This window comes from Anarhichas minor, unplaced genomic scaffold (assembly GCF_050575085.1).
Source record: "Anarhichas minor isolate MPS153535 unplaced genomic scaffold, ASM5057508v1 ptg000025l, whole genome shotgun sequence".
NCBI lineage: Eukaryota > Metazoa > Chordata > Actinopteri > Perciformes > Anarhichadidae > Anarhichas > Anarhichas minor.
The window spans coordinates 13,616,551-13,627,500 of record NW_027466471.1 but is presented as its reverse complement, the minus strand read 5'-3'; the positions used below and the strand labels follow the sequence as shown (position 1 = coordinate 13,627,500).

The following is a 10,950-nucleotide window of genomic DNA, read 5'->3' as shown; positions in this document are numbered from 1 at the left end:
CAAGCCTGGTCTTACTCTCCATGGAATTTGTTCTGAGGTCCTGGCCACATACAAATGCCTGTATACATGCATGGTTTCATGCTTAACACCGATCTGTCCCATGGAAATAGCTGCAGTGGAACAGTATGTCTTGGTTCTGTGGTTTTTGAATATGATCAAGTCTTTTTTTATATCTCTAAATCTCCCTTAAGCTTGACTTCCAGGTATTGAGCAACTGTTGCATGTTAAGTGAGGGCCTCTCTCTTTCTGCCTTTTTGCAAAAACACATCCCACAACAACACACACCCTCTTTTTCTCACTTTCCCTGTCACATCTATTATTTAAATTGTTTTGCATCCTTCCCTCCGCCATCTATAACCATCCAAACCAAGCATTCCTGTCCTCACACTAAAGCCAGGAAGGATTATTGCTCTCTCACAATCCTTATAACTGAAGCAGTTGCACAACTGTTTGGCTCCAACTATGCATAACTCCAAGTCAGACCAAGAGAAAAACACTTGAGGGTCTGCGTATACTTGTGTGTGTGGATTTCTGGGTGTTGTGCGTGTTTGTGTGTGGCTTCAATACAGTATGTAAGGCTGGATTAAATTCACATCGGTCTTACTTTACTTACCATCTCTTTTTCATTCCCTGCCCTCCGTGTTTCAGGAAGCACAAGCGTTCATTAGTGCAGAGAAAGTGGAGGATGTGATAGAGGAGAAGATAACAGCAGAGCTCGGCAAGGCCCAGGCCCATACTCCAACACAGTGGGTGAGAAGGAGCTCCAGGTCTGCGGACAAGGAGGAATTAGTGGTGAGTCTACTGCAATACCTCATCTACCCATCAGATGGAGACAGAGACTTTCATAAACAGATGGTGACACAATTTAGAAACTTCCCTCATCGGTGACTTCAGCGTTTCACTTTATTTTTCTATGTTTATTCAGTCATGCCCATGAAAATAGGGAAATAAATTAAAAAAAGGTTTTAATTATAGTTACTGACAATGATGCAGTATAATACAGTGACACTAAAAAATGCCTCTGAACACATTATTGGAAAATGTACAAATGTGTGGCTCTTCGTTCACTATTCCTTCGTTTGTCATATAGGGTACAAACTACAGAAAAACCAATGCTGCAATGGAGATGAGACGGATAAACAGAGACTCCTTTTGGGCACGTGCAGAGGTATGACAACTTATCTCAATTTGGCCACATTTGAGTGGCTAAAATGTAGTTCAGACGGATGTTTACTGCAATGTGCATTTGGAAAGCTATTGAAGAGAGTCATTATTCATATTTGAAAGTGAAACAAACGTTTAATTGCGTTCCCCGTTGTTTCCCGTTGTGTGTGTCAGCGTGAAGAGGAAGAGAGGAAAGAGGAGGAGAAGAGGCGTGCAGCAGAGGAGAGACGTCGCCTTGAAAGAGAAAGAGTTTCAAAGGAGCGGAGGGATGCAGAAGAGAGGGACAGGAAGATGAATGAGAAGCTACAGATGATTGAGGAGCAGAGGTAGGAACAATGTCTATTTCCATAGTGCCCTCCAGTGGCTGTATTTTGTAAAGATTTGAAGAACAAAGTGCACTGAGCAAAAATATAAACGCAACACTTGTTTTAAGCTGAAATTGAAGATCTAAGACCCTTTCTATGCACACAAAAGGTTTATTCACTCAAAGTTTGTGCACAAATGTGTTAGAATCCTTGTTGGCGAACACACCTTTGCCAAGTTAATCCATCCAGGTGTGCCTTAGCAAGATGCTGATTGAGCAGCATCATTATCACACAGGTGTGCCTTGGGCTGGTCACAATAAAAGGTCAACATTTATTAGGATTTCACATGACTAGGGCTACAGAAATGCATTTTTTTTTTTTTGGTCAATTATCAGGCAGTATCGGCTGTGACCAACATTTGCCTCATGCAGTGCGACACATCTCCTTGTCTGGAGTTGGTCAGAATTTTGTTGTGGCCTGAGAAATGTTGGCCCACTCCTTTTCAATGGCTGTGCGAAGCTGGTGGCTCACAGCAACAGCTCTGGTGGCCATTCCTGCAGTCAGCATGCCAATGGCAGACTCCCTCAAAACTTGCAACATCTGTGGCACTGTGTTATGTAGAACTGCACATTTTAGGGTGACTTTTTTTTTATTCAAGGCACACCTGTTTTATAATCATGCTGTTTAATCAGCATCTTGAAATGCCACACCTGTCAGGTGGATGGATTATCTTGGCAAAGGAGAAGTGCTTGCTAACACAGTTTTTAACAAATGGGTGCGAACAATTTGAACTAAGTTTGTTTGTGTGCATAGACTAAGTCTTAGATCTTTTATTTCAACTCATTAATAATGGGAGAAAAAAAAACATTTGGATAATGATTTTTGGAAACGGTAACATGGCACTGTCTTTTGTTTTTCTGTCGCACAGAAGAAAACGCGCAGAGCAAGAAGAAGAGCTGCGCAGAAAGGAGAAATTTAAATGGGTGAGTGAACAGATGCGTATTTTAAAGATGATGTTTTTTATTATTTAATGATGCAAAGTGGTCAGGCACTGTTTTTGTAGTGTCAAAAAGCACACCTGCCTTGCTGGCTTCTGACTTTTCAGTTTGGTCAGACTGCCTGAACTCATTGACCCCCGTGTAAGAACTGGGTTGACGTTGTAATACTGTAATTGTTTCTTTATTCATTACTCAACCTTTGATCCATGTAATGTAATCTATGAGAACCATGTAATGACCACCGTCGTCTGCCACAATATCTGCTGATATGCACAGACTAATTAATTTACTGCTCCATGAACAAACAGTGGACTGATTTAAATGTACAGGGGAAAGTGGACTATGTACCCACTGCTGATCATTTGGTTTATAATGAGATATTTAAGGGACTTTACAACTGATAAGAATGTTAATTTATATGTATTTTACATATGTCATTTTAAACCTAAATTAACACGTCGCTGATTCATTGACACATACTCTGAATGGTTGCTATGTATATACATCGCGTGAACTAGCAAGACATGACAACCTTTATGCATTTTGACATACAATTATTATATTGTACACTGAATGCACAAACATTCCTGGATTCTGGCTACCATGTTCAAACTGTGCAACACTAAGATTTTACGTCGGACGTTAATGTAAACGGGTTTTGGACTTTGGGTTGTATGCATGTTCATGGTTTGGAGGAGGCGAGTCTTTACTCGAGGCTGTCTCTAAGCTTGGTTGAGTGTAGACTGCTTCCATTATATTACACTATATACTTCATATTTGTGAGAGGTGAAAGTAAAGGTGATTATACTTGTGTGTACTGAGGGGTTTGCAGTTGCCTCAGAGTACTTCCAAGGTATTGCTTTGTGTCAACAGTTACTGCAGTGGTTCCCAAAGTGGGGGTCGCGACCCCTAGGGGGGGCGCGGTGGTACTACAGGGGGGTCGCGGCTTCATCACCAACCCACACACACAGACGCACACATACACCGGTAAAACAATATAAAATAACCGACGTGACATGCACTGTGTTCCAACCACGCCACCAGAGCGGCTCATGTCACAGACCGACTGTGGCAAAACCAGCGAGAGCGAGAGCGAGAGCGAGAGCGAGAGCGAGAGAGCGCAAACGAGAGAGAGACACACAGCGACACAGAGCGAGAAAGATACGGAGCGACAGAGAAAGATAAAGATAAGAGAAGGAAGTATGTACAAAGATGGACAGATTTGTGACTGGTCTAAAGCGCAAATCCGATGGAACTTCTGTTACAGCCGCAACAGGCGACGCGACCACCTCGACAACGCCTCAAACTAAGGTACCTCAGTACCACAGAGGAAGAGCAGTACATTGACATGACATCTGACTCAACAAGGAGACTACAGTTCACATCCAATTCACTGGCTGTGTTTTGGATTGGAGTGGAGAAAGACTACCCACTACTAGGCCAAAGAGCTATGGGCATACTGTTGCCTTTTGCCACATCCTATTTATGTGAAACAGGGTTTTCTGCAGTTGCTGCAATGAAGACCAAATACAGATCAAAGTTGAACATTGAGAATGAACTGAGAGTAGCTATCTCCAACCAGCAACCCCGCTTTGACAAAATCTGTAAAGCAAAGCAAGCCCACACCAGTCACTGATTGATATATATGAATAGGAATATACATAGGAATATGATCACAAAATAATATGGTCCATGTAGACCTGCACACCTTGTTCATAATTGTGTTATTTTATTGTTTGAGAAAACCTGATGTTCAATGTGAGGAAATACAGTATATGTTGTTTGCACTTTGTTTGAAATTAAGTTAATTGTATTTACAAATTATTTTATATATTTTTTATTTTATATATATTTTATTATTGCTATTTTTTTTCCCAGTTAAACAAACTGAAGAATAAACTGTGAAGTGATATGTACTTATTTTAGAAAGAAATAAAAATATTTTATACAGTTCATGCATTATAATGCAATTCATTAAAAACCAAGAAAAATTTGGGGTCGGGTTGCGGGGGGGGGGGGGGGGGTCGTCCAATGTTCCTATATCATCAAAGGGGGTCTTGACAGAAAAAGTTTGGGAACCACTGAGTTACTGTATCATTAATTAGGGCTCAATGTCAATACACTCAAGAAGTTTCACTCGTCTCAAGTGCTTTGTCCTCTACTTTCTTCAAATATTCCGATTCTAAATGAAGAGATTCAAAAACATAAAAATGTGTGCGTGAATATGTAAATATGATTCCACTGTGTTTCTGCACTGACAGGAGCAGCAGCAGAGGGAGCATGTGGAAGATATGAGGTCTCGTCTTAGTAGGAGCGAGTCCATAGAGAAAGCAGCAGTAAGTGAATCTTAGTAGAAACCATACAGCTGACATTACTCGATGGTGTTTTGAAATACCTCTTTTGTATAAGACCTGAATGGGCCACACGTTTGTCATTGCAAGCTGTCTCAGTCAGTTTAATCATTTCAATTTCTTGCCTATACTAAACATTACTTGACCTGTAGGAGGCAGCCGCATTAGTGTCCCAGCGCTCCATGAACCCAAGGGAGTTCTTCAGGCAGCTGTCATCATCATCATCATCACAAAGTCCCACCAGCCCTGGATCTTCCCGCTCTGGTACGTATACTGTGTGTGAGCTTGAACGGAGGTGGTACCACATGGCACCATGTGTTCAAAGGTCCAGACTAGCTTTTTGAAACAAGGATCAGAACTGGATTGCATTGCATTGCATGCAGTTTTTGGAGTTTTTGAATTCTTTCAGTTCTTGAACTACTACTAAACAAACCCGTTTTCTTTTTCTCCAGGCAAACCCTTCAGACGATACCAGCGCAGCCTGACGGACACAGCCTTCATCTTCTCTAAAGCAGAAGAGAACACGTCATCCTCCCCTTACAGCTCACCCCTGGTCTCCCCCTTCTCCCGAGCTCCTCCCTCCCCCATCTACCGTGCCACGTCTCCCCCAGCAAGTCCTGATTTCCGCCGTGTCACCTCTCCACAAAGGCCTAGAGCCCCCATTTCACCGCCCACATCACCTCTCCGCCCTGCCCCTCCAGTCTCGGCCCTGCCCAGCGTTCCACAAACTAACGACCAACTTCAGGCTGTTGTTGAGCCCAAACTCCCATCACCCACAGAACCTTCTGCACCTCCCGCCTCCCCTAGTCTGTTGGCTTCATTGTCCCCGGGTTTAGTAAAAAGCAACCCCTCTCAGTCACATCCAGAGGCCCTGCCAGCGTCGCCCCCAAATACCCCAAATACCCCAACCCAGCCAGAGCACTTAACTTTCTGCTTCCAGTCTGTTGTAGCTCCACAGGCTCCAACAGCTCCTCTTCCAGAGAGACCACAGCCAGACACAGGTAGGGTGGAGCAGGGCACAAATGATTACATTGGGATCTGATTATACAATGTTTTTTACTTGTTTGAGGTGTGTGGTGAAGGTGTAATTATCCCCAAAAACAACAAAATCAGGGGGATGGTGCAATGTGAAGAAGAGCCTGTTACTTTTGCCAAAAACATTAATCGTTTGACATTAAGTGGTGGTTGTTAAAATTTTTATTACAGGCTTAAGTGACTTAGATGCTTCTGCCAAAACCTACTCCACATAGCCGGTAAAGCAGGCCAGGGGCTATGAATCGGTGGTCTGTTGTGCAGAAATGAAAGAGCTCAGAATATTTTTACAGTCCAGTCACAATTACATATTCCTAAAGTAACCCCATATACTTTTAGCCATGCCAAGCTTAAATGTCCTGTGCGCCCAGAGAACCCAATTTGTTGATTCTTTATAGTTCAGTTTTTCTACCACAGGCATGCACAGCCACTGTGGGCTCTTTTACAACATGTAAGCTTATCAGTTGTGTTTTTAATGATATCATTTTCCAATCAACAGACCTCAACAACGCCACTCTTGTGCACGCTGAGCTGGTCTCAGACACTGGCTACAAAGTGCAGGCTGTACTGGTGGAGGAAGATGAGGAAGAGGATGGGGAGGAGCATGAAGAAGATAAAGGTAAAACGCAACCAGAGCCTTGTGCTGTTACCACAGAACCAGTCCAGACTGAGGCAGAGGAGCAGCAGGAGGAGGAGGAGGAGGAGGAGGAAAAAAATGAGGAGGAAGAGGACAAGGAGGAAGAGGATGAGGGATTAAAAGCGGAAGCTGAGCATGCCCCACTGGAGGACCCTGTGGAGGTAGTGCAAGAGGAAGAGGAGGCAAAGGAAGATGGGGAGGAGAATGATCAATCAGAAGACAGTCAGACTCCCTCTGAGCCTGCTGAGCTTTCAAAGAAAGAGGAAGAGTCGACAGTCTCTGGTAGCCCTCTTGTTCTTGTATCCTGCTATTTTGACTTAATTAACATTTCTTATTGTTACACTGTCACACACAGTTTATTTTTGAATGATGTACTAAAGCCTTCCAGAAGTTGGAATGGCATTTGATAATATGCTGCTCTATGACAAAAGATTACAACCAAGTCATTATTTCAGATGCTGAACCAATCTGTCAAGTAATCAAACATGAGACTGTCGTCGTGTCAACCAATGGGATCACAAATGGAGACCAGAGTCAGAATGGCATAGGTTTGGCTACACATCTATTTATAACAATATTACAATGTAGGATTATTCAGTGATAATGCATTCATTCACTGTGCTGGTTTGACTGTGATAAATACTTTTTACACTGGTCTACCTCAGAGCGATCCTTGAGTCCATCGGACACAGAACTCAGCGCATCGGAGCTGACCGGGTGCTACGAACTTCACAACGCAGCAGAGGATGCTGACGTTAATGAGGATGAGGAGCAGACGATCTCAGAAAATGGACAAGAGGTAGTCTATCTACAAACCATAGACTTATAAGAAGCTACAAACGCATGTTCTACTTGTTCAGTGTCTTGCACAAAGCCGGTTTGTCTAAAAATTGGAATCTGTTCTTAATTTCAGAAAAGAATATTGTTGAATATTTGGTCGGTCACTTCTTTACCCTGTATGTTGCACTCAGCCCCAAGCTAATTAGTTACTAATGAAGATGTTAATTTCTAAAAACGGTTACAAACATGTTTTTAAATATTTTTATTTAAAATGCTCAGACATTTTCTAAAACAGTTGGTTACTATAATGTTCAGCAAACGGAAGTGTTTAGTACATTTGTTGGGGACTATTTTCAGCAGTGGATTAATACGCATTCGGATTACTAGTGATTATTTACAGCAGCGGGACAGCGTACTACATGTGGGATTAAGAATAAAGCACAATGCCTCTTCATAGTAAAAAGAACATGTCACCCGGAGTTGAGGTGTTGCTCAGTGATGCATTTTTCATAGTTTTTGAACAATAATTTAGGTTTATTGCACAGCGGAATAAGATATATCAGGCTTTGGCTCCACGGGCAATACTTGTTAGTAAGATAAATGAATTGATGGTTTGCCTTTTAATGGGCTTTGTTGACAAATGTATAGAATATTGCCAGCGTAGAGATTAAATTCAATTTGAAGAAAGTCTCCATGAAAGTGATTGCATCTTCCTATATTCTCCCCTACGTGAATTTAAGTTAAACAAGACGTGTATTTCATTACAGCTTTTATCTGACTCTATTTTCCTCTCCACACAGGTTTTAGCAGAGCAACAAATGTGTGTCCGAGCTCTGTATGACTACCAAGCAGGTAAGCTGCCATTTAGAAGGTAATCGCCATGCATGTGCACTTAAAGTGCCTCCACTTACAGTAATTGCACCGCGATCAGTGGGTCTTCAACATGTTGTCTTGCGGTTCCCACAGAGGACGAATCTGAGATCTCCTTTGAACCGGGTGACATCATTAAGGACGTGGAAACGGTGGACAAATCCTGGTGGAGGGGATGGAGCAAAGATGGCCGTCAAGGCTTGTTCCCTGCCAATTATGTGGAGACCATATAGACAGGCAGAGACACATGACACTCACTCAGGGACACCATCTCACATTTGTGCATGTTTTCTTACCTTAATCCTCCCACTGACACTTTGTACTCTCTATTTTGTTGGAAGGATAAAGAAAAGTGTGACTCCCTGTTTTGTAGAAAGCATAAAGAAAAGTGTGACTCTCTATTTAGATTTTTTTTTTTTTTTAGCAAAAGAAAATATTCTCACAAGTATGCAGAAATTACCCAGCCTCATTTTCTTGGATATAATAGCGGAGACCCTTTTCCTGGACCAAAATAACTTATTTCCTTTTGAGATACTGCAGGAATGTTTGTGGGAGGGATCAGATCTCGATGACAAAGGATCACAAACTTGCTTTTCTTGTGAGAAACACAAACAGATTCTTCTGGTGTATTGTCGTCTTTTTGATCCACACGTATAACAAGCATTCCATTCTGCTCAGCGTTTGCTTTGTGTGTTGCATTGCTAAAAAAAATAATTTACTGCTTTTGACTGGTATATATAATCACGATACCTGTATCAGACATCATCTTATAATCACCTTCCTGTGTCTCCTGAGTTGTTTTGTAGCACTGTTTTCTTACTGACGGTCTCACAGCACATTTTAATTACCTGAACCAGAAGATGGAACAAGCAGTAGAAAGAGGCACTGTGTTGACATCTGTATTTCTCCATCACTCGTTAAGATGGGCTATAGTTTGTTCATATGGTGATGTCCTTCCATACATTTTGCGATTACGCCTCATCTTAATTTTCTGTCTAGAATTTTAAGAAATTAAAGTTTTGTGTTTACACAGATGCTATAAAAATCTTCATATTTTAATCTTCTGTTATATCCTAATCTACACTGTATATAAGAATGTATAAAAACTGCAAAGATCTTCTCATTTTCTATACATATTTGTATGTTTTACGCTTGTTTGATGGTATATATATATGTTCTTTGTATTTACTCCAAACTTACAAATATATAGCGTCTACAAACTCAAACTTTAAAGTGTTTGTCTCTTGTTTTCTTCTTCACATTTACAGGTTTTACAACCAAACACACTGTGATGGACATTTTATTTTCATCCATTTAAGTTAAGCACAGTTTTTTTAAATGAGAGCAAATGTCACTTCAGGCATTTTGAAGGAATTCTAAAAATAATGTAATGTATTTAATGTACAAAATAAACCATAAATACATCAGACATTACATGTTTATTATTAAATAAAGCAATTACAAAATAATATGTTTTCACAGCACACAAAAATGGACTCAAATTGTAACAGTGAGGTGATCATGAGCAGGTGTTTTCTGTTCTCGTAATAAAGGATAGCACACAGATTTTCAGCAAAAGTTTTATTGGTAGTATGCATTTTTTAGTATTTTGATATTTTCACTAGTAAACCTGATTTAAATATATATTTCTTATTGGTCTCATCTTATGCACTGCTTCCTAAATGCTTTGTGAGGAAGAAAAAAAAAAGTTATAAATTGTAGTGCCGTGTTTGCACCTATGGGTGGAGACATTGCCTTTTCTGATGTGTCAGTTATGACATTATTGGGAGAGAGCTCACTGAAATGAACCGATTCCTCAGGACGAAAGGCAAAATATTTTGACAGGCAGAGAGGAGGCTCATTGTTACACACATTTTAGAAGCAGGATATCCAGACATTTCCAAAGCTAAAAATTGCTAATTTTGCTACACCACAAATAGGATTTTCCTCTCAGGATAATAATGATTGATTGAATATGACATCAATATTTCTTAACCATACACCTTTAATGTGTTTTTAAGGGCTAGGTTACGCTCTTGTAGTGCCAGTTCAATAACAGTTTTTGGCACATGCGCCTCTGTTCTGAAATAGAGAGGTAATGTCTGACATGGGTCTCATCCCGCCTGAGCTGATGCCTGTTGACAGACTGACTTAATCCATCCAGGAGACTATTCTGTTGAGGTTATCCCAGAAGGCTAATCATCAGTGATATGTGTGAAAAGGTGATGAGCCTCTTATGAAATACTAATTGGGTTTCAAGGAGAAGGCTGTGCAAAGCTCAAATGAGCAAGATTGAGAGATAGAAAAAAAGTTTTAAACAGGGAGACGAAAGACGTAACACTCATCGTGCAACACCAATGTATATAATTTTACATTGGTGTGCATGAGAAAGATAAACAGGCAAAGGGATGAACTGAGAGTGAGAGGACATCTGTGCAAAGAAAACGTGAAGGCAAATGTATCTCGACAGTTGTGTCCCCTCTTCTCTCACTTCGCCATATCCCCGTTCCCATGGTCATCCCTACAACTCAAGAGATCCCTTGTCTCTTCAGATTAAGCAGAGTGATAGGGAGACACCGGCTAATGTGCCAGTCAACTTTCCCTTCCCCTACCCCTCTGTCTTTAGGCTGTCCATTCCTTCTGTGACCCTCATCAGAAACAAAAACCCTCCGACTAGGGTGCTAAACTAACAGAGAACAACCCCCCTCCCTCCTCCTGACTTTCCCTTTATCTCTTATTTAACTGACAGAGCCTATCTGACCGGCGGAGGACTGACAAGTGTGGGACGGCCGAGGTGAAGTGGCGGTAGGGAA

The 10,950-nt window shown here is 41.3% G+C and overlaps 1 protein-coding gene across 1 annotated transcript in view; it reads left to right on the top strand.

Moving 5' to 3' along the window:
• The window catches only part of LOC142957707 (uncharacterized), a 31,500-nt gene extending 22,391 nt beyond the window's left edge, over positions 1-9,109 (top strand). The window contains exons 5-17 of the mRNA XM_076099657.1: positions 649-792; positions 1,091-1,168; positions 1,339-1,490; positions 2,398-2,452; positions 4,729-4,803; positions 4,971-5,082; positions 5,271-5,819; positions 6,350-6,531; positions 6,574-6,769; positions 6,943-7,035; positions 7,153-7,286; positions 8,068-8,119; positions 8,234-9,109. Coding sequence (XP_075955772.1) covers positions 649-792; positions 1,091-1,168; positions 1,339-1,490; positions 2,398-2,452; positions 4,729-4,803; positions 4,971-5,082; positions 5,271-5,819; positions 6,350-6,531; positions 6,574-6,769; positions 6,943-7,035; positions 7,153-7,286; positions 8,068-8,119; positions 8,234-8,370 — 1,959 coding nt within the window. The 3' untranslated portion in view covers positions 8,371-9,109. The remainder of the gene's footprint in view (positions 1-648; positions 793-1,090; positions 1,169-1,338; positions 1,491-2,397; positions 2,453-4,728; positions 4,804-4,970; positions 5,083-5,270; positions 5,820-6,349; positions 6,532-6,573; positions 6,770-6,942; positions 7,036-7,152; positions 7,287-8,067; positions 8,120-8,233) is intronic.
• Positions 9,110-10,950: the final 1,841 nt, after the last annotated feature.